The sequence below is a fragment of the Argiope bruennichi genome, chromosome X2 (assembly GCF_947563725.1).
Source record: "Argiope bruennichi chromosome X2, qqArgBrue1.1, whole genome shotgun sequence".
Lineage (NCBI taxonomy): Eukaryota > Metazoa > Arthropoda > Arachnida > Araneae > Araneidae > Argiope > Argiope bruennichi.
Window position 1 is genome coordinate 122850223 of NC_079163.1, and position 24785 is coordinate 122875007.

The window sequence follows — 24785 nt, forward strand, 5'->3', positions numbered from 1 at the left end:
AAAAACGAATTTGAAATTCAGAATATGAAAATGGAACATATTAAGAATTCAAAACAATGTTTATATTTTCTGATTAACTATATTCAATAAAATGAGGATGGCAATGATAAAAAGAATTTTCCTCCAATTTGTTGGATTTCAGATTTATATTAGTTATTAGGATTTTGCAATTTAATCAGGAAATGAATAAAGCAGTTTTTTACGAAATGTGTATATGAAATAAAGTGACTTTTAGAGACGTGAGACTTTTTCTGGAAATTCAAAAGAAATGTAGGCATGTTTTGGAATTTTATTTGCATTTTATTTAGTTAATTTATATTTTATTTAGGAAAAGTAATTTTTACGGAGAAAATATTTTATAAAACCAGTTAAGATTTTTAGTGTTTAACAAATCGTATGATGTGTTTACTTTTCTAAATTCAAACTGCAATGGTTCTTTTCTTATATACTCGAATAACTCTAGATATAACTATCTATAAAAAAAAAAAAGAAAGAAAAAAACCTGTTGAAAGAGAAAAACAATAACACTTGTTCAAAAGATAAAATAAGTATTTTGTAAGAACATCAATATGCATGAACAAAAACAACAAATAAATAAAAACTTACGCCATCTGCCTCTCTCTACTCTGTCACTCTATGTAAGCAATTTAATCTAATCTGGATATTATTAAAGCATTAGAAAGTACCAGTATAATTTTTTTTAAATTACTAACTTTTCTGGGAAGAGCCAAATTGTATAGTGAGTTTTTCAAAAGCCATGAAAGTGGGAAAAAATTCGGAATTTTATAAAGTTTATAATGCTTGAAAACTTTTCAATAAAAGTTTAAAATCTCATACTTGCAAGTGCTCATTTTATATTCTACGTCCACTATCAATTCTTTAAATTAGCTACATACAGTGTGATGAAGTTATTAATATGTAACAATAGTACGCAATATAATAAATAAAAATAATAAAAAAAAAGGATTTATCATCTTGAAAATGATCATAAAATAGTCCTCCTAATTATTATGCCACATCGGAAGAGGAATCCGCGTGCTCGAGAATCGCTCTTCACTATGCAGAAGAAAATGATAAAGCATTTAATTACGTATTTTTTGTATGACAGTCATGGACAAAAAAGCTCATGAGACTCATGTTGGAAATACTGCCCTTATCAATTATTTTTATTAAAATAAAAAATAAATTTAGAAATATTAAGATTAAACCATAAATTCTCATATTTTGCAAGGCTAATTTCACAAATTTTTTTAACATATTTTTCTATTTTGTAATATTTTACGATTTTAATTATTTTCTTAATTTTGTTAATCGAGTATTTTATTGTAAATATATTCTTTGAGACTGTGTACTAAACCTCCATCGAATATCAAGTACCTTTACTGCATTTTTTCTAACTTTCTATTCATATACTCTAAAACAGGGTTACTTTTTTGCGTTTAGTAGTACGAAAAGCAATTTTTGATAAATATCATTTAATAATTTGTATATAATATGTTGAAATAAAACGATAACTTCCTAAAATCGATGTACAACAGTTGTAAAATTTTTTATATATAAAAATTTATATATGGAAAAAAAAAATGTTACAATTCCTGTCTGGTTTAGTTTTTTAAGTTGAAATTTTACGAATTTAAAAATTTTTGTTTATGATAATTATTCAATTCCTTTAAAAGCAGTTTTTGGGTTTCAGTATTTCTTTCAAACCTTTCAGCTTTTATTTATCCTTACCCGTTCTAGATAGCGAAAGCTGAATAACTCACTGACGTCAATTCGATTCGTAATACCATAAAAATTCTGATTCAAGGACGCTATGGAGAAAATGTCAACGAACTGGTTGCTGACGTCAAGCTGTGTCTTACCTACCATGTAAAGATGCTTTTATATATCTCTAGGGGTGATCGGAAATCAGCTGATGATGCTAAATGTCATATCTAATTTCCACAAATAGATTAATGAAAGTAAAAGCTACAGAGGTATGATTTCTATCTTTTAAATAGAGGAATGGTCTGGAAAGGTTAAAACTATTCCAATTCCATTAGCAGTTGCTTACGTAATTGCACGTCTGTTGCTGCAGACGGTTCTTTGTTATTCATTATTTAAATGATGAATAACATCATTAATAACATTGATTGATGAATGAATGGCGGGATCAGTATTTCACCAGCAACGACGGGAGAGAATATTTAGCTCAGGGGAGAGCGAAAGGCCGCACCCACATGAAAAATAAATCAAAATTTTAAAATATCCTTGTAACTGCACTTTTATGTTATCAGTTAATTAATAAAAGTAAAGCACTCATTTTAAAGGTACCATCAATTAAACTTGAAAAAAAAAAACTATTCGTAAATTCTATTCTATGAAGTGCATTTTAAAATTCGAATCATGACATCTGGTGCGTTTTAATCAATGATGGCTTGTCAATTTGGAAACGAGCAGTGCTTCTAAAGTATTTCATAAGAAAATACGATTAATTAATTAAAGAGAGATTTCACTCTAAATTACCCCACATTTTTAATTGCAGTTATCTGAATTGTATTTTAGGAAACTATCGACTGAAATTTTCTGATGAAGGACTTTGAGCAAAAGAAAGCGCATGTGTATCAAAGCACTTGAATATCTATCTGGGCAGAGTGAAAGCAAAACAAGAACCAAATAACTGCTAACGAGAAAAAGCAAACTAAAACGAAACAAAAGAGCTTGGTCAAACATTTTATGGCAATGGAGAGAAAAAAAGAGAGAGAGAGAGAGAGAGAGAGAGAGTTGTGTGTTAAACCTGGGCTCCAATGTTAACAGCCGCTGCGAAACTCAATGGGAGGAGTCTCTGAATTTCGCCTTCTGCTATTGCGCTGTTAGAGAATTTTGATACTTTTGGAGACCAGCTCCAAATTGAGAATCTTCTATTGATTGACTCACTTTCTGATTTTTTTGTTGTTATTATTATTATTATTATTATCATTTTTTTTGCTTTTGTTTCCCATCAAACTCTTAGTGTAGAAAGATAATTAAACAGGATAAGAAAAAAGAAAACAAGCCCTAAAAATAGTTTCAGGCGGTTCTGATCTCTGCACCCCTGACGGACGATTTATCATTCGTATTAATTTCAGGAGATAATATAATATTTTAATCAGAAACTCTGAACGCTCCTAACCGATCATCAAACTCGAAATGAGCCGATTTATAAGTTGCATCTTGTCATAAATTCAGACGTCCACAACAAATGTAATTTTGTCGAATATATTTCATCATACAAGCATACGTGTGCATTTTCTACATTATTTAAGCAATTAAGTGATAATGTTTGCATTTAGATTTTTAAAGTATTTCAAATCTCTACAGGAAAAATTTATCTTTTTTATGCAGAACTTACCAGATATATCACCTCTTTACCTAATCCACAATAACAGAATTATTCCTTAGTAAAAAATAATATAAAAAGCATTATTAAATTTCATTTTTCAAAATTATTCTAAAATAAAGTTTTTTTAATAAGGTTAATTTCAATTAAATAGGCGTTATTGCCCAATGACGATGTATACTATAAAACATCAATTCGTAAACGATAGCTGGGAATAAATTTATGAGAAAAAGTTTCGGTTCCATGCAACAACTCATAATTTGCTTAACAGTGTAGGAAAAATAGCTTGATCGGATTAATCTATCAAATGATAAGCGTTTTCATTCTTCATGAAATTAATTTTTTTAATCGTGCTATAAAGTACTTCTTCATAGATTTATAGCAGTAAATGGGATTCTCCATCTTTTTTATAGCCATTATTTTATGCGGTAATCAAGATTTCGATATGACAGCATGATATACTGAAAGTCAATATGTATATTTTTAAAGGATCGTGTGAATAGTTTATGTGCATGAGAGAAGTTTGACTCATATGCCGATTTTTATTATTTATATTTATCATGGTAAGTTAACAAGACCTTCCGTTGACTTCCCGTCTTTTAATACTTATAGCCTTTGTAGTTTAAATGACTATGATATCAGGAATATAAGTACGTCAAAAAGATATATCAGTACCCTAATAAATTAATTAATTAATTCATATAAAACGTAAGAATCAGAGATAAAGTACCCAATGTATTTTTACGCACTGACTACATGCAATTAAATAATAAATAAATTTGCACAATAATAAGCCACATTATTTTTCAAGTAATATTAATTCGAGTTTCTATGTTGAATTTTGCAGATTTTTCATTAAATGTAATTTGTTGTATTTTGATTTAAAAAGAGCATTAAACTTTGGAAAAAGTAAATACGTCATTAATAACAGAAAACAAATATTATTAAAAATTAAAATGTGCAGTTTAGCTTTACTTGTTTTAAAAGTTTCTGAAACCGAAGAGCTTTCTAAAAAGATGCTTGATTCGGAGAATCAAGAATTAAGCAAAATAGTTAGGAAAGTAAAAATATATTGAGTATATTATAATTATACTCGCTAATTGTTCGCTTAATTTTGCACATGCACACAAAATTCTAGTTAATATTTTATAAAACAATTTGATTTTTATAATAATTTCATAATGCGATTACAAAAATAAAAGATTTTAAAACGACTAACCATGTATCGAAAAGATTCCTGATATTTGAAAATCAGAATTAAACTATTTTTTGAAAATAACAAAAGGCAGTATTTTACATTATATTTTGCTGAATTTCTTTGCAGATTAAAGGCAATAAAGCTGCAAAATTGCCTAGGCTAAGATATCATTTGACGTATTTTATCTTGATGTATAATTCGGCAACATTAAATTTCACTAACACATTCCATCATCCTTTTACAATCTTCGATGATTCATCGTCAGTTGGGTCACTCATCTTTGTTCAGACGTGCACAGTTTTAAGGTATGTGCATCAGATTCACAACAGACAAACTCTCCGCGGTATTGACCTAGATTTGTTGCCTTGCTTTTAGGTTGCTATGGGAACGGGCTGGCAGAATCAATATTGACTTTCCGTTGAATTTGTTGAATTTTGAAGAATGCTCCTCTAATCTTTGAAATTAATGACATCCTTCCGCTTATTTGTTTTGTGACTCAAAGATCATCTAGACCAGATGCTTCACCAACATCGAGATTTGATTTGTTTCAAGAGTCCTTAAGCGAAAAGTGAACATCTGATATGGTACTTAATCAAAATAAGTTTAAACACACGTTTGAAAAATTCTTATGGGACTCTGCCTTTTAATCTCATCAGTTTCTAGCATCTGTAATTTCAACTTATTAAAAATCTAGGAAAGGATGATTACATAAAATTGAAAAATCTTTATAATGCAAACGAAATACTCTTTATAGTGAAGGGATTTGACGGATATAATATCACTATTTGTATTTTAAATGCCACAGAAAAATAATGCGTTAATTAATTTTTATACTTTTGCAATAATACTTCAATATAGATAGTACAATAATAACATTCATAAAATTACGACATTTGATTGATTCCCCTTATTCATATATACTCTTATTAAATGTTATACTTTTTATTATACTCCTATAAATAATATTATATTCTTTATAATAATTTTATCATCAATATTACAATGTATATATTAGGACTACATCACTATCACCAGTATCATAATATGCATTATATTCCTATAATCAGCATTACACTCTATATTATGGGCATAACATCAATGTTATATTCTTTATTATAAATTAAATTTGAACTATAAAGAATTATAAGTTGTAGTTTAAATGTTGCAGAATAATGCATTGTCGGTTAACAAGGAATCTGACTTATCACAATTATCAAAATTTCGTAATAGAAAAAAAGAATTAAATTTTTCACATCCAATAAGGAATATTTCTGATTTATTCACATCTGGCCTGAATCTGCTTTCTCATACTTGTATTAGATCTTGAAAAAAGGCAAAACTATTTATTACTGGCTGCTAAAAATTCAGTTTTTTTTCTTCTTGTAAAATTTGGAAAAGTGCGGTAATATGCGGTGTTTCTTGTTAAAAGATGACATTTTAGGTTATTTCATTTTCATGGTTTTTCAAATGTCAATAAGTCAATGCAATTAATGATAAAACTTTGACATTTGACTTGATGTTACAGAATCAGAAATGTTGACTTCATCTTAAATGAAGGTCACTTTGAAATTTTAAACTTTTTTTAACTCTTTCATATCAACCAATTCCTTCATTTAACCCTACATCTTCGCATTATATTTTAATTATTAACAGTGCTTTCGAGTTAGATGCCACGAGATAAATCTTGCAGCTTACAGTTTCGTTTGTACCTGATACAAGAAGTGGTAATATCTGAAAATTGATAAATATTTAACCACAGATGTAAACAGATAAAAAGTTTTGAAAGTTTGAAATGAAAAAGCAAAACATTATCAACTATAAATTATTACTATTATAAAATATGAGCGAATTATGTAAAATATTTGAAAGAATTTAAAATCATTTAGCGAATTTATAAAATATAAGCATATGAAACATAAAATAAAAAGAAACATTAACAAAATATAACATTTGTTACAGTAAAAGTTTTGTCAATTTGATAATTGAGTGTTGTAGAAATTTAACTGGTCGTTTATTTAGTTATCTCTAATTTGAAAGGACATAATGTTTCATTTAATAATATTTTCACTAACCATATTTAAAATCAAGAAAGTAAAGTAAAGTATTGTTTCATTCAATGCACAAGAACTATTCTTATCAAAAAATTAAAAACTAAATAATAGATGCATTTTGTAGCTATACAAGGTACAAAATACATACGTTAATACCATTCTGCATCTAGTGCACAATTTTGTTAGTTGATTTCAAACGATAAATTTACACGTTTCGACATACTACATCTGTTTCGCTGGTACCAAAATGAAATTAAAAATAAATAAATAAATGTTTTCTTGTTATCGTTTTGCATCTAGACATTTTTCCGTAATGCCAAGAGTTTTGTTACCCTTGAGATTTTGTATTTTGCGCCTTAATGAATAAGAATAGTTCTGATTTGTTTAAAAATATTACATAAATCGCCCATTTGAATTTCAGGTTTTATACATTTTTCTTTTACAGAAACATTTTCTGATTAAAAAGAATCTAACTTAAAAGAAAAACAAAGCATAAATATACTATTACAAAATCAACACAAAAGATCGTACTTCATTCAAGGTTTTCTAAATTTTTCGAAGAATTGTCGTATGAAATCTGAAATAATTCAGTCAGCGGAAGTTTGATAAGGACAAATATATTTTAATACATGTCATATAAAAGAATTATTTAAAATAATTTGATAGAAAGCAAAATTTTGATTATTTACTAAGTTTTTTTCTCGAATGCTACATTACTTTCTATCACGTAAAAAAAAGATTTTAACAAATTCGTGGACAGGAATACTATAGTATTCATTTATAATTTGACGAAACTATAGGAATGCTGTGCATACAAATTTATAAACAATTAGAATACATAATACAGATTTGCATAGGTAGAATTCATTATATAGAACTAAATACATTATCATGCAATTAATTCTATGGTTTTAAAATTATTATGCATTAAACACAAAACGTTATGAACTCGGCGGATTAAATTTAGTATTCGCATTTGTAGATTTCAAACACAAACGAACTTGAACGAAAGTATTTCTGACTGACCATCTACAAGTGAACATGGCAACTTAAAAATACCATAAACTAAATAGATAATATTCGTCTTATCAGTTAGCGCTAGTATTGTACATCTACATTAAATTTTTGATTGAATTTATCAAGGGATTGATAATCTTTCTGTTCGTCTATTCGTTTGTATGTGAGAACCGCAACTATTTATATAAATAAAATTTAACACGTGGTTTTTGCATCAAAATCGTAGAATTGTATTAAATTTCAGATACTACTAGTGTTCCAGCATGCTACTAGTTTTTCTTCACTATACTATGCAATACAAAACATGCTGATTTGTATATATCAAGAATGCCAAATTCAAATGATAGCAAGAGTCAAATAAACTAAATCCAAATTTGTGTAAATTACAAATGTTATTTTTTTGCAGAAATGTAAATTTATTTTAAAAATACAATATAAAAGATACATAGAAAAAGTTAATGTTATTATTTCTGACGCTTGGTGTATTTTCTGACATCATTTTTCTTATTTTGGGGAATATCTTATTCATATGACTCCATTCAAACTTGACCCTAGGGGAAAGTAATCGTTGATCTGATAGGAACTGTGAGTGGAATTTCGATGTGGGTTGTGAATTTGACACTCGTGGTGTAAATACACGAACAAGTCGGGGAATGAATACTCTCGGAGGTTTTATACAGAAAACAAAATATATTTTTATGAACAAATCTCATGCATATTTAAAGTTTCAGAATTTAAAAATATTTCCAATTTGTTTTCTAAGAAAAAACTTTAGTGTTTATATATGCATAAATAACATTTACAATTGACAAAATATTTATTAATTTATGACGAGAAATTTCGATATTTAGAAAATTGTAGTTGCTAATTTTTAAAGAAACAGTTAACTAACTGCAGACAAAATACTATCTTTACAAATGAGGAAAACAACATTATTAAAAAAATTCTGTTTGAACAAAATTCTTAATATATCTAAATTTGTGACAAATATGGAATACCTAAAAATCAATAAAACCGAAAAAATATAGAATAAAACATTTTATAGATAGAACAATAATACATTGTAATATAATAAGCTTAATTGAAGAAAAAAATTATGAAGAAAAATAGTACTTTAAATAGAATGCAGACAATGGTGATAAAAAGCTGTATGTGTGACATATCCTTTACTCATAAATGCTGACCCGACTCTCTTACGTTTGCGCCTTCAAGAAAGTTCTTTTTTAAACAACAATAAAAAAACAACAACATTTAATCGGTATTTGGGGAATTTATTTAAAAGATACTTAGTGTGTTAGATTTATCTTAAATACTGAATGAACTCTATTCTAGTCTGATTCTTGAGCAAATTCATTTTATTTTGATTCCTCTTCAAGTATTTGTTTCAGAGTTAAGGTTATAGCTTGAGGGTAACTAGCATGCAAAGGAATTACAAAACTTACAGATATGAACTTGGGGAATTAATATGAATTTCCATTCCATATTCCATCCACTTTGCTTGCATACCACATTTATTAGCTATTGAGCATTTGTTCCGAGATATTATAAATATGACTACTGAAATCGAAATATGGATTGATATTAAACAAAAATATAGTTCAAAATGGACTTCATTAGCTCTCCATAAATATACAAATAAAGAAATTAATGAGAGAATAATTGACAGATAAATGACTAAAGGATGTACATATTTTATAAAAAAATATGGTGACTAGATATAACAATGTAAGCAACTCTAAGTTAATGAAAGTTAAAAGGAAACGTGTCGTCTTAAGTTGCAATCGTTAACAAAGCATAAACCAATTTATTACATAATTTTCTTTCTTCTTCAATATTAATTTTATTTTCAATATATGTAGAAAGTCTCTAAAAATATCGTACGATGAAGTGTTGAAAAAAACCTTGGAATATTTCTTTTGTTACAGATTCAAACGAACTAATTTAACTCTATCATATGACTTTTACTTTTTTATGTACATATATATTTTTTACTTACATATACTTTTTTTTCAGTGCTGTGATGAAGAATACGGTTGATATTTTCGTCATGTTGTCGTCTACTCTATCTCAGGCGGAGGTTCTATTAAGCTGGTATCTCGTGGGGCAGCCTTTATCTCCTGCGGGCTGAGAGCGTGGTTTGTTGTAAGTACATTTGACTGAATATTACAATTGCAACTTTTCAAAATATGCATATTCAAAAGATAGGTTCAACGCTTTTTAAAAAATTATAGAAAAGCAAAAAAAAAAAAAAAAAAAAAAGAAAAGGACTTCTTTTGTTTTTTTTTAAATTCAAAATTAGTTTTACAAGAAAGTCAGGAAAGCTTAGGAATACAAAAGAAATTCGGGATAGTTGTAATTTAAGACAGTACAATATTTATTATGTTGAACAGCATTAAAGATACCGTTACTAAATTTAAATTTGTAATAAAAATATATTACTACATTTATTTAAAGCATGGTAATGGCACATATATTTTAGCATGCTTGAGAATACAATCGTTTAATATTTAAATACTACTATTAAATGTTATGCCTTTTCAAACTTTTCAAACTCTCTACTCTTTTATACAGATAAACAAAGTTAGGGAGATCCTTTCATTTTTTTAAATTTTAGAGTTATTAGTTTTTATGTTTTCTAAGGGACCCAAAAGTATTTCATTTTATTTATATAAATATTATCTCAAAATATTTGAGATAATATTTATATAGGTTTTATAACATTACGTTATTTTACTTTGAGATATGTAATTTGTAAATAATAAAAATATATGACTCTGACAACAAATGTAGCTTGAACTTTCAAATATCATCAATGTCATTCCGAAAAGTTTCAAGCTGTCGTCATTTATTTATTTAACTAATATATATTAACTATTTTATCTATTAAATGTCGTTTCATTAAATTTCCAAATGATCACAATTAATTTTAAAGAGGAAGAAAGATTTCGTTTCATATTCCAGAATTCAAAAACATTATTTAGTTCACTCAGCAATCACTTATAAACTATTAAGTTTTTGGAATGGTCTAGTATAATCAAAGAAACTGTACACACAAAATGACTTCATGAAACCAACTGTTAAAGACATTTTTTGAAAGTAATTCCTAATCAAGCATTGCTCTATTACAAACAAATTGAGTAAATTCTGATAATATACGATAGTTATTTTGTCAAAACTCAAAGCAATATACTTCAGAATTATAAAACTTTGCGCTTTTTATCTTAAGAAAAATCTTAAATATATTTTAAATTTCATTTACCTGTCTCGTTTGTTTGCGCAATATATTTGCAGCTTTTAACTCTTAGATTTACATATCTTTTCATTCAAAAACACACGTATTTCACTGCGGTTGTTCAAACAGCATGTCGTTACAGATTTAAAAGGAAAACCAAAATTAAGGCAATCATTTTTCTTTTTAATTTTAAGATTTTCTCTTACTTTTTTTGTACTACCATTAAAAGAAAATAAATCACTGTTGGCACTTCATTTTGAAAAAAAAAATATCAGTTCACTACCATCTCTATGAAAATCCAAGAAATATTTTATAAAAGACAAAAGATAAAACTAAACATTAAATGTAACCATACAACTTTAAATAAATTTGCATCGATTTCAGAAAAAAATATGGATAATTAAAGTATAAGATCTTTTTTAAAAAATACATTTCTTTCCTAAAAACTCGTAAGACTATTATAAATAATAAAATTCTAACGCGAATAATTATGGAAAAGTAATAAGTTAACATAATACGTATATATACATAAACCATATCTCCTCATAAACAACAGGGCCAAATTTAACCATATTTTGCCTACTTATGAAATAAGGCTTGAGAAAGAATACTGTCAACTTTTCTAAATAATTTTTTTAATTAATTAAAAAAATTTGTCTCTTTTTAAACATTGAATGAATTTACATAAAAAAATTACCTTTTTTATTTTAATATGTCTTGAGATAAACCTTTTATTCGTCCTAAATCTTTTATTCTAATATATCTTTTGATAAGCCTTTTATTCACCTTAAAATAGTGACTTAATCATACTTAAAACTAAGCTTAAATCAATCCTTCAAATGAAGATAGCTTTTCTTATACTTCAGCTTTTGTGAACAAAATCTGCAGTACTAATATTATAAATATCAATCACTTATGAAAAAAATTAGCTATCGGTGCTATTTAAAAATCACCTGGTTCAAATTTTAACTAAAAGCAGAAAAAATAAAATTTTTTGATCATTGAAGAAATTCAAATATTATAAAATTTTATACAAAATTATTTTCTACATTAAAAATATTATACATGAAAGGATTATAATCCCGAGCACTACCAGGGTGATTAATGTGAAATAAAATACAAAATGGTATTATAATTGTCTAATTTCATTTCCATTAGTTTTAATAGCACAATAGAATTCAGAATTGTTTAATCTGGGCGAAAATATTTGCTTTATAAACAAAAAATATTATTATTTTTAAATTCACAGTATGAGAATCAAACCATACAGCTAAAAATATTTCAAATAAAATATGATGCTTAATATGTAAGTTATTAAACTATTTCAAGTTTCATTTACTTTAAAAAAGAAGAAAAGAATCACGATGTATTCCTTTTTAAATGTTTCGCTCAGCACATGTTTTTTTAGTTTAGAATTTAAAGAATCCAGAAGTTTCGTAAAAATACTCAAATCTTATTTTAACATCATAATTTTTATTTTCAAAGCATATGATAAAACACTATGTTTGTGAAAAGCATAATACTAGTAAATCTCTCCCAGGTAATTCCTGCCAAAAAGCGTAGTTCTTTTTTACATGCGAGGTAGAATGGAATGACCTAAAAATAAGCAATAAATTTTGCAAGTCCCATTGGTATTTTTACTTTTGCCTCTCGAAGATGGCCTATTTTTGCATCTAAAATATTTCAGTTTTTTTTTCTGAACATTTTTATTTATTTGCTTTTCTTACGCTTTAGGTAACAATTGATTATAGACAAAAGCTAAAGTAATGAAATTCTGAAGATTATAGTAAATGTATAAATATTAATTTGTAATCAATACTTTACATAAAAGAATGTGAATATTGTGAGAATGAAATTGTGTGATTTTACTCATGCATTGATTTTATAAGATGAGACATTCTCTTTAAAATAATTTTTACAATTTTTCAATACATTTAGTTTGAAGCAGCTCCATTTTTAAACATGAAGAATTAAAGTTTTTTTTTCACTTTAAAATATGCAATGGCGCAGATATATATAACTTTTATTTTTGCTTTTCCGAAATTGATTTTAATTAGTTTATTAATTTATTTACTACGTTTTCGAAAGGAAGAAATAAAGCCAAGCACTTAAGATACGTTTATTAATTAATTAAATTAAAATTTTAGTTCGAAATCATTAATAATATTTAGTAAAATAAAAAAATTGGACAGTGTAAGTCCAATACATTTTGCAAGGCTATTTTTGTTATTAACTTTACTTAGTTTTTATTTGACTATCATCAAGTTATACTAGACATAAAAATGACATTGATAAAATAAACGACCACAATTCATTCTGCCGCTTTCGGTTACAAAACGCTTTTTTCAAAATTTTCATTTTAAAGTTAAACTGCTAAGTGAAGAATAATTGAATGAAATACAGTAGTGCTTTAAAAATCATATTTAAAGAACTTAATAGCTTAAAGAAAATAAAAAAAGCTTTTGAAACATGAATTTTCACTTCGATTCTTCTTTAAATTTTTCATATCCCTTAATTTATTCTGCATTTTTTTAAAGAGGCTTAGTTTCGAAAAAAAAAGGCTTTAAAATACATTTTTAAAGTTCTTCAGAATTTAAAAATTATGCAGTTAAAAGCCCTTTGTTTCTTCTAATCAATATGCTCGGGAGTAATGCAATCTATCTTTTTAAGGTTTAATAAGTTAATTAGGAAAGTAAATCATTTATATTTTAAAGGTTAAAAGCAAGAGCAAGAAATCTACATGCATTAGAAATTTGCGATCCTTGTTAACCCTTGTATCTTAAGCAGTATAAAAAATTTTTTTTGATGAATTTAATCACATAAAGTATATAATAATCACTTTAACTATTCGATAAATTTTAAAACTTTTCTGGCGAACAATTTGCTAACAATAATTAGAAGAAAAAAACATGTCAAAAATTTATTTTTGTCCTTGTTTAATTTCATATTTCGCAATTTTAACATATCCTATCAACTAACTGAACGAACATAATGTGTATAATGAGTAGTCCCCCATGGCCATGAGAGTAGGCCCTCACAAACAAAAATAATTGTAAAAATAAAATGCTTTGAATAATTTTCTAATTAATTTTTTATTTCAATAACATTATATAATTTTCCTTTCACACTCTATAAGACGCCAGATACGCATTGTAGGATATCATATTCCTTTTAACGTAACAAAATTAAGTATGAGTAAAAATTACATATAATATCACACATTAATGAGACTTTTATTGATTTTTTTTCATTCAATAGAAGTGTATAAGATTATTTTAAATATTAAGAAAAGAATCAACCACAATTAATAAAACTAATTAGGTTAGGAGAAACAGTAAAGAGGTGGCTCATTATCATCTAGTGCCCGAAGCCCTCAAGTGTCTAGTTATATCCCTGTTGAAAATGCAGTGCATCAAAAACGGAAATGTTTTTCCTTTTTGTTGGAAAGTGGGAAAAAAATTGAGATAAGCTAATAATGAAACATAAATTCTTATCTCTAAAAAAATCATGATTTTTCTCACAATAATAGTATGAAGTTTCATTTAAATAAACAATACATTCAGAAAATATTATTTAATTGAAACAAATAAAATTTAATTAATTTTCTGAATTATAGCAGAAACGTGCTACGTAATCGAAGTACATTAGTAAGTTACAAAAATACTAGTCATTCTGTTTTAAACAGATAACAAACACACTACTTTATTCATACATACTAACGAAACTATAAAAGATGTACAATTATAAATTATAAGGAGTACTAATTCAAATCCATCTGCTAAAAATCTACCAGTTTTTAAAAAGCGTTGATTTTGAACAATTTTAAAAATTTAAAATCAAGTGCTTTGAAATCCTCTTGAAAATTTTATAATTCGATAAGGATATGCGTATATATGCGTAAAACATATATCATGCGTAAAACATAAACATGCGTATATATGCGTAAAATATATATCATAATATGTTTCATAGAATGTTAAACAACTATTAATATAATACCAAAATTTGATTGAACAAGTAAAGGCTGAATTTTATTGCTTGTTTCTACCAGCAAAAGATCTTCGAACGAATTGTCTACTTTTATTGCATTGTCATCTATCCTATTGTTGTTTCTTATGGCACTTGCCATGGACAAACCCGCTGTTACGAAGACAGCGATTTTTAGCCGGTAGGAAGCGTCTCTTGTTTTTGTAGTGCTAACTAGGGAATGGAGTATGCCACTCACGCATCACTCATTCACCTGCAAAACCCCTTTTTACAGGATGGCACATTCACACATCTCACAGATAGAACAGAGGAAGAACAACCATGCCCGAACCGGGACTCGAACGCAGGACGCCCAGATCACAGGGAAGACGCGCTATCCCTATGCCAGGACGCCGGCTCATCTATCCTAATTCCACCTGCTAAATATTGCGTACATTTATTAGTATTGTGCCACCTGCGCAGACATTGATAAACGCATTCGGAAATCTGCAAGTAGTAAAATGCCATTTTTATTGAAATAAATTTCCTTTTAAATCACCTCTAAGTACCGTAAATTTAAAAATATATTGTAATTGAAAATTTCATGTAAATCTTAATATCAAGGCGATTTCTTAGAAAAAAAAAAGGAAATTAATCTTGCTCAAAAAAGATTATTAAAGTACTTACAAACATTATAAAGCTTTCACAAATATTTTTGGTTTGATTCTTAGATATTTATTTCGTGAACTGCAAATCGTAGTAATGCATGTTTAACGAACTGTGTATATTCAATTAAAAATTAAAATTAGAGAACAAATATTTATTTTCCAGTCTTCCAAACAAAAGATTTTTGTCATTATTTTCCATTAGAAACAGGAGTTTTCCTTTCTTTATTTTCATTCCTTTTAAAAACCTTCCGTACGTTATGCAACAGAAATTCACTGTATAAGGTGATCAAACAACAGGAAGTTGTGAGTAATTGGGAACGGATGACAAGGAAGTGTTTGTAGGGCTACAACGCAATTATTGGTAAATGAACTTAGGGTGTGTGTTCAGCAATATATTTCTGGTGTAAGAAGATTAGCAAATAATGAGTTGTTTTATTCAATCATTAATGGAATATGAATTGCAATATTTAGCTATAATCTAAAATGTCTTAATATCTTTTTTATGAATCACAGAATTTGAGTGATAAAAAATAAAATCAGTAATTTCCTTTTTATTTCTTATTTCTATGACTTCTTAAATTACACAAAAAATATTTTTGGAATCTATTATGAATTCAATAGGTTACATGTGCAATTTTACAAATATATATATAAAAATATATTTAGAGCTATTCGTTACATGAAATATACTTAATAGAATAATTTTATCTTTATTGATAAAATTGATATATGACATTAAATATTATATATTATTTACTTAACTCGAAATCGCATAAATTGAAAAGTTATCAAAATTTGTAAAAATTAAGTTTGATGTTTCCTAGTTTAAAATTGCGAAGAAAAGAAGCTTTAAACAGTCACTATTTTTTGTATCGAGCTAATTTTTGTCAGTGAATATTTTTTGTCATACTTTTGATTACAATCGATTTCAACTTTCTAGACTTTTAAAATTAAAAAAATAAATAAAAAAAATAAAAAATAAATTAAAAATATTAATTAAACTTTTAAAATTATTAAAATAAAGAATAATAATGCTGAACTGAGTAACTATTATAGAGTAATAATACTGAACTGAGTAATTTTTATGGAGTAATAATGCTGAACTGAGTAACTATTATGGAGTAATAATGCAGGACTGAGTAACTATTATGGAGTAATATAACTGAATATTAAATATTTCATAAGAAGCTTGATTTCTATTTTAAAGATAGATTTTTTTTAAAAATTATTTTTTGGCATTTCCTCAATATTGACATCCTTTAATATTTATTTAGCTATCCATTATCTGTAAATCCCCTTACTGGTTGTATGGCTCACTTTCTTTATTAAAATTAACTGAAACGGATTCACGGATAGAAAATGGATGTAATAATTTGTAAAATTATTGCGTGTATTCTTGAAAAGATTACACTTTATGTTTCTGAAACAATATTGGAAACATAATTATTTCATTCATACAGAAAAGAATAATTGTAAAATGAACTACTGCCATTTTGCCTAAGCATCCGAGATTTAAATGAATAATTATTGTTTCAACAGTACTCGGAAATTATGAGTGGAGTTCTGATTGCATCAACGGCCATAGTTTAACTTTCCTTCAGGAAATACGCTCTATCATCGCAATGGAAGTAACTCACTCTCACAGCATTACTATCTGAACAAGGAAAAGAGAAACTGTTTATTTATTCAATAATTTCTCATCCACAAACTAGAGATAAAAAAGAAGAGCTGTTTGTACGCTAGATTAAATATTGTTGTTCATAGCATTAGTTTCTGATTATCTGTGAAGATATTACACGCACTTTAATCGACACAATTTTTTTTGAATTTTTTTAAATAAGAGTTTCTTGTTACCGAGAAAATGGCTCCAAAGAAAGTGCGTTTTAGAATGAACCAGTTTTGTAGTTAGTTTAACTTTCCTTTATACTACTGTCATTTGTGCAAGTAACGTCACTTATTGTCTGAAAATGCATCAATTTTTTCACAAAGATTTAATTTTGATAAATCAGAGACGATCTAATAGACTAAGGTTTATTTTTTAATACGGTCATCCGCAATTTATTTTCTGAAGTTCTAAAAAGAATTCTAATATGCACACGAACTTTTTTAATTATCCTAAAGCATTCAACCTAAATGTGTGTTTTGATTTCTTTAAATAGATAATTCAGACTGCATTTGAAAGAAATTTTAAATGCAATCTGAAAAAAAAAACTGTGTAAAAACAATGCAACAATTTATTAATAGGTAAATCTTGGTCGTTAACCCATATCTAAATTATTAAAACTCACTCTTGTTGCAAGAGTTCTTGCATTTTCTGATAGTAAGCGAAGCTACTTACAGATATGACATTAGTTTGTAAAGAATGTTAAACTAATTACAAAACTGGTTCACACTAAAATGACACTTTTTTTCGAACCATTTTAACAGACACAACAAACTGATATTTAACAAAATTCGAGAATTTCTTTTTTCATTTTTTAAAACTTCCTAAATTATTATTTGTAGTTATATAGAATTTAAAAAAAAACGCAGCTCGTCTTTTCTGATACAGTGTGATATAAGATACCGTTAAATATGTTTACATTCTGGGAAACATAACCATATAACAATTTGCTATCTTCTGTAAAGTCCTGCATAGGTAAATTAAAATTACAAAAATAAATAAACACAAAGAAACCATTTTACGAGCAAAAAATGTTTTCCCTTTAAACCAAAATTACGAAAAGTACGGATTTCTAGAATGACAGTTCTTTATATTCTATGGCACGCAGACGGAAGAAGCCTTTTTTTTCGGTTAGTAATATACAAAAAGATTTTTTATCTTCTGTGGAGTTAAGTCAAGGATTTATATTTCATTCTGCAGCTTCTGAATATGTTAACTTCCTTATTTGTTTTCTTCTTGATTTCTCATTATGCTCATAACTACTCACATTTTACCTCATATCAGAAAATAACTTTCCTACTTTATAAATTATGAGCAGCTTAAGCAAAACATTTATGTTGTTGACGATTAAAACACTTTTTTTCCTTTTATTCTCTAATTGCATTTTCTTTCTTTTGAAACAGAAGAAGGTGTTTATATGGAGAAGAAATTTAAGGAATTAATTTTCAGTGAAAAAAAGCTGTCTTCAGTCTTCCATTTTATACTTTGAAGGCATCTAAATAACAATGTGAAGTTTAATTTAAAGTAGTTAAATATATTAAAAGAAATTACCTTTGAATCAGGAATTTAGTATGATTATGAAATAAAGTATACTGGCTCATATTATAGATCTATTTATAGATCTTATTTACAGACAGTATTGCAAACGACATATTATAGATCTGTTTATAGATCTTATTTATAGACAGTATTGCAAACGACACATTATAGATCTATTTATCGATCTTATTTACAGACAGTATTGCAAATGATATTTAATTAAAAAATCTTTCGTATTTTTAATGCACATATTAATGTAGCAATGAAACAAAAACATTTACCGTAATTCAATCAATATTATCTGCAAATAAGATATTTCAATTCATATAAATAAATATTTCTATTCAGTACTAATTTGGTTCGTTATAAAACATAAAATCATTAACTTGATTTGTTTTCTGTTCGTAAAGCTCGAATTTAATTATGTTTCCCTTCCTTATGTCCCAGATTTTAGAAATTCTGTGTTCTGATAAAAAAAAACAGCATTTTAATATTTTATGAATTATCAATTACTTGCTTAATTTTATTTAATTGAGATACAGTAAGAAACGTACGTGTCATTTATTAATGAATTTGAGAAAAATTGATTACAAGATTCCAAAACAATTATAAAACGATTTATGAAATACATCAAAGGCAAACTGCAAATAGCACACATAAATTATTTTAAATTATGGTTTTATCAAAGTATTAAAATTTTCAAAATAACATTTATTATTCAAAATTCTGGATGTGAAAGAAAAAAAGCAGAAAAGCATAAGACACAGAAAATAATTCAATATTGAAATTCAGCCACAATGAATATAAAAAGCAAGACAATACTGAAAATTCATTAAAAATTAATATATATTTATATATTCTGAATACGATTGTAATTTAAGTAGACTATGAATATTTATATCAGTGTTTTCACAATTTTATTCCGACCTCTTTAGATTAAAAAAGAAAATATTTTCGACATTTTAGTATATTAATAAAAGCACGCTTTCTAAAGCTTTTTTTATTTTTACAATCACATTAATAATATATTTTGAAGCTACATGACAGCTCTAAAAACTTCTATTTAATAAATTTAAACAGTAATTAGATGTTTAAAGCAACAAGGTTGCTGATATCCTTTTTTCCAAATTTACATACCACATAGCTTTTCGAGACTCGAATCCGAGACTGTATGAACGCAATATCACTAACTATAGAAACCATAGTTCACAGCTGACAGAATTTAGTTTTACAAAAATACCACTTCAATTTGAAAATTGCTATAAATTAGAGAGAAACAAGATTGATATTATTTATTTAAAAAGATTTTAAGTTAAAATAACATTTTAAAATTTTTTTAAATAGATCTACTTAGTGTAAAGTCTCGCCTGCAAACTTGGAAATTTTACTCGCAAAATTGGAATTTTCAAACTTGAAAATCAAGATTTTTAATTGTTTTTAATAGTAACATTTTTGTTTGAAAATTTGAACCCAGAATTTGATTTCATGTACAGTAAAAATCATCTTTAAAAATAATTGCCTTCTACAGTTATTGAAATTCTGTAACAATGTATAATTTACGCTGTATCATCACCTAAACATTTTGAGAAAAATAAGAAGTCATGAATTTTATAAGATTTTAATGAAATGAAATGTAAATATCTTTTGGGTTTTATATTTTAGAATGAAGGTGTAATTTGAAAAAGGATGTCATTGGAAATAAGATAATTGCAAAAAAGTAAAACTTACTTATTTTAAGAAACCGAATATTCTAATGCTATAAGATTTATTTGCTTCTGTTAAAAAAATTACAGATAATTGTAAAATTTAAACAGAAAACAAAACTATTTTCTTTTGAAATCAATTTTATAAACTCTTTCTAAATTTTTCATTGCAATAAATGCTAATCCCTTAAATTTTCTAAATATAATAAGAATCGAAGACAAAAAAGAAATTAGAGTCAATTCCGAACCGCTTCCTGCAGATGAGATTTTTTAGACTATATTATTTATATAAACTGTTCAAACAAAAAAATAAAATAGACAAAGATTTCCTCTAAAATTCATGTTGTGTAGGAATTCGAATAAGAGACAAAAACTGTCTCTTTTTTTTCTCTTACTGATAAGACATAATTTAGCATAGACAGTCTTATCTAAATATCCTACAAAAATATTATTTCTTCACCGTCTTGACAATTTGAGACCAATCATCTAGAGACACATTCATCATTCCTTGTCTATTTTGCTCTTCGAAAAACTACGTGTCACTAATATATTGATGCCCCTTTATGCACTGACATGCAGTAAATAACACAATCTATCTAAGACATGAGTTTTGCTCAACGACTATGTAATCTCTTTATGAATACCAATCCGTTTAGCTCGTGAAAGAAGTAAATATAAAACGAAGTAGAACAAATATATTTTATTTCCCATGCAACAAACAATTTGAATTAATAAGAAATCTATAATTTTATGGTTTAATTAAGGGATTATTATGTTGTAGCAAATTAAATTCGTTTCATTATTATAAAAAGAATTTTTTTTTATTTATGACTGGAAATTGGAAACTAAGAAAAGAAAGCTTTTAATTAATGACCAATCAAAGAAATTAATTTCAAAATAATTATTTTAAACACTTCAATATAATATTTTACGTTGACGGAAGTGTTATATATGAAGTGTAAATAAATTTTTCTGTTCTTTGTTTAAATTTCATTTTTAACACAAAGCTTTATAATTATTTCCCTTGCGATCCAGGACTGGAAAACAAGTAAAAAAAGAAACGCTAATTAATGATCAACATTCAACTGAAAATAACTTGAATCACTCTTAAATTAATATTTTACATCCACAGAAACATAATGCCGCTGTAAATAAATTTTTTTGAGCTTCGTGTTATTTTCATTTTTAATGCAAAATTTTTTAATCTTTTCCTTCGCGACTCGAAATAGTAAAATAAGAAATAAAGTGCTAATTAATGATAAACAAAGAAAATTTAACTTAAAGTAAGTACTTAGCACATTTCAGGGCAATATTTTAAGTCGAGGGAACTACTATGCAATGAAAGATGAATTTTTCTGTTTTTCTCATCTTCAGTTTTTGCTTCGGGTTTTCTAATTTCTTTATTTTCGACCAAAATTTGAATTAAAAGAAACTTTAATTAGTGATCAATTAAGGAAATTAAATTAAAAATAATTATCTAACACATTTAAATTTAGTATTTTGAATCTAAATGATTTTATGAACTGTTATACAAGATTAGTGAAAAGTGCGCTTGAGAATATGTTGTTTTTATGATGATGTTTTTTCCCCGCCATTTTCAGTTTTAGAAACTGTTATAATGCTATACTAATTAATTCTTCATTGCTATTAAATACAATTTTTATTAATAATAAATGTTAAACAATAAATAATATTAAATAAAAATTAATAATACAATTTTTTTGCGTCACTTAAAATATGTGGTTACTATAAAAATGAAAAGTTTATTTGCTGCAAGCTAAATGTATATTTAAACTGCAATTATTAGTATGAACTCCTCAAGATTGTCAAAATATTGCCGTTAAAATATATTGCTACATTGTTGTACCTTATTATTAAAAACTTATTTTTATCATATTGTGGAAACAAGTCGCGTTAAAAACACTCAAAAATTTTGCACTATAAAACAGCTTTTAGAAGATTATCTGAACTAAACAATTTATCTGTAATTCACCTTTACCAATTTTTATCTTTAAAAATGTCATTTGGATTAAAAAAAAAAGTAATCTTTATGATTTTCCTATTTAAACAGAAGAAGAAAAAAACGAAGGCCATTCCGCTACATTATTAACGAACAAACCTAATAAATTATCTTAGATATTTCATGCATATAGAATCAACTCAGAAATACGTTCTGACAACTTGTGATCTAGTTTAAACATGATCATTTAAAAAACTAGAGCTCTTAGGCGAATTAAACATCCCAATTCAGATCTGAATAAAATGACAATTACTTCAGACATTAATCTTTCTTAATATATATTTTAAACAAATGAAATAAGGTACTTGTATTTTGCTCTTTTCAAAGATGAAGAGCGAACTGACGCCGATGCATAGCAAGAGATGGAAAATGAATCTTCACTGCCCCCTTGTGGAAGAAAATGCAAATCTGGTATGTTATGATTCAACATTTAATCATCTACTGACGCTACAATTTTAACTAATTTTTTTTATCCATGAATTCTTTGAAGTTTGTTTCATGTGTTGTAATTTTCGTATTTTCACGAAATTTCACATCCTAAACTTATATTTTCTAGAAAAACAAAATCAAGAAATTTGCTACATTTTAAGATTTAATGAAAACACTGCAAAATTGAATCTAAAACGTTTTTAATTATAATAAGAAAAATGTTTGCTTTATTTTTAAGCTTAATGTGCAGAAGACTAAAGAATAAGTAAATGAGTTGTGATTATTATTTGTTTCAATAATTTTGATCAGTAGTTGTTAAAAAACTCAATTTATTTTGCTTCAAATGTATATAGAATAAGATATTCTATATGTTTGAGAGATTTATATTTACTCAAACATAGTTTCCCTATATTGTTACCTGAGTTTGTAGTTTTACTATTTATCCAGTCCTGAAATTCTATTTAAAAGGACAAAAAAAAAAAAAAAGGGTGCCATTTAATTAAAAGAAATGTTCATGTATTAGCATGGAAACCGAGTGGTTACTTCTCCTCTTTAGTGAAGAAACGGAGAAAAAAATATTTTATCAAAAAATCCATTTCTATTCAATCTTCTTTAAGTTTCTAAAAATATGAACTAATGCACGCAATTTAAAAACGAACTATTTTGTTTATCGTAGGAGCGTTATAAACAGATAATAAAATTTTGTAGGAACGAGGCTTTGATATGATTTTAAGAACTTCTGTTGTCTTTTGGATCCTTTGAATTCAAAAATTACCATATCTGTAAATAAATGCAAGTATGTAATAACGAACGAAATCCTATTTTATTGATTTCGGGTGCTCTATTTTAAACCGCATTTAAGGGCGAGTGGTTCGCTTTGCGAAATTGAACTGAACTATAATTACTTGTAATGTATAAACGAATTTTGAAACAAAGGGATATTCGAATTTTTTGTGTCAGGCTTCACGAAAATAGTTGTATATTAAAGTGTTCACATTGAGATTGATTTTTAATCGCATAACGGCGTCTGGTTTAAGCTTCTGAAATCAATTCTTTCATTAGAGTGCAGTTATTTGTTGAAAGAAATGTTTTTCTTTTTTGCAGGAGAGGATGTAGAGTTAGTGGCCAGGCTGTCTACACCTGAACTGGAGTTGCTGCCCGTGCCTTCAAGAATGTCCTGCTGTCCTGAGGTTAGATGAAAATTTCGTACTTAAAACATTTAATTTAGTATTATCTCATTTACTTTTTCCTTATCGCAAATAGACATAGCAAATTAAAGAGAATTGATTTAGTTGAATTTTGTGAGCAGAATTCTTTAATTTTTTTTATTTTTATATTACGGAGGAAGAAAACGTAAATAGGCATAAACCAAAAGAATATTTTTTATCTTTTCTTAAAATTTTTTCAACTGTTTATATCAGTATAGAATGTTAAATGAAATTCTGTCTCCCAGTTTATCAGAAGAATGTTCAATAATCGCAATACTTTATGATGCATCATATTAAAAAGTCTAAAGTTGACTGTAATTACAACTAATGATAATAAATAAGTGGAGTCAATTCATGGTCACTTCATTTAAATGAAATACGTTGCACTATTTCACTTTTGAAATCATTACATATGATTCAGGAAGAGGTCACGGCACAGGATAAGATAACGCGCCATTTCGTTTGTCATATGATTGCGACGCCGTATGAAGTGATTTTATTAGCCAATTTCTTGTTTATAAAGGGCAAAAGAGTCATGTATTTACGTAAGAGATTAAGAATTATTTTCTATTTATAATTGATTTAATATTTGTTTCTGAAATTCACTCAATTCTCAGATAAAGAGCATAATTAAATTTTACCTTTGTAATATGCAGATTTCAGGATTTTTTCGGATTTCCTTTTCTGTAGATTTTGCAGAAAACGATGGAACGACACATCAGAGTTTTGATCA

The 24785-nt window shown here is 26.7% G+C and overlaps 1 protein-coding gene and 1 long non-coding RNA gene across 2 annotated transcripts in view; one reads left to right on the forward strand and one right to left on the reverse strand.

Annotated features, from left to right (window-relative positions):
• The window catches only part of LOC129960633 (uncharacterized), an 83256-nt gene extending 73531 nt beyond the window's left edge, over positions 1 to 9725 (reverse strand). The window contains exon 1 of the long non-coding RNA XR_008783643.1: positions 9621 to 9725. This is a non-coding gene — a long non-coding RNA (uncharacterized LOC129960633). The remainder of the gene's footprint in view (positions 1 to 9620) is intronic.
• The window catches only part of LOC129960632 (glucose transporter type 1-like), a 44792-nt gene continuing 29674 nt past the window's right edge, over positions 9668 to 24785 (forward strand). Inside the window, exons 1-3 of the mRNA XM_056074178.1 lie at positions 9668 to 9766; positions 22743 to 22826; positions 23949 to 24034. Of these exons, the coding sequence (XP_055930153.1) occupies positions 22778 to 22826; positions 23949 to 24034 (135 nt within the window). The 5' untranslated portion in view covers positions 9668 to 9766; positions 22743 to 22777. The remainder of the gene's footprint in view (positions 9767 to 22742; positions 22827 to 23948; positions 24035 to 24785) is intronic.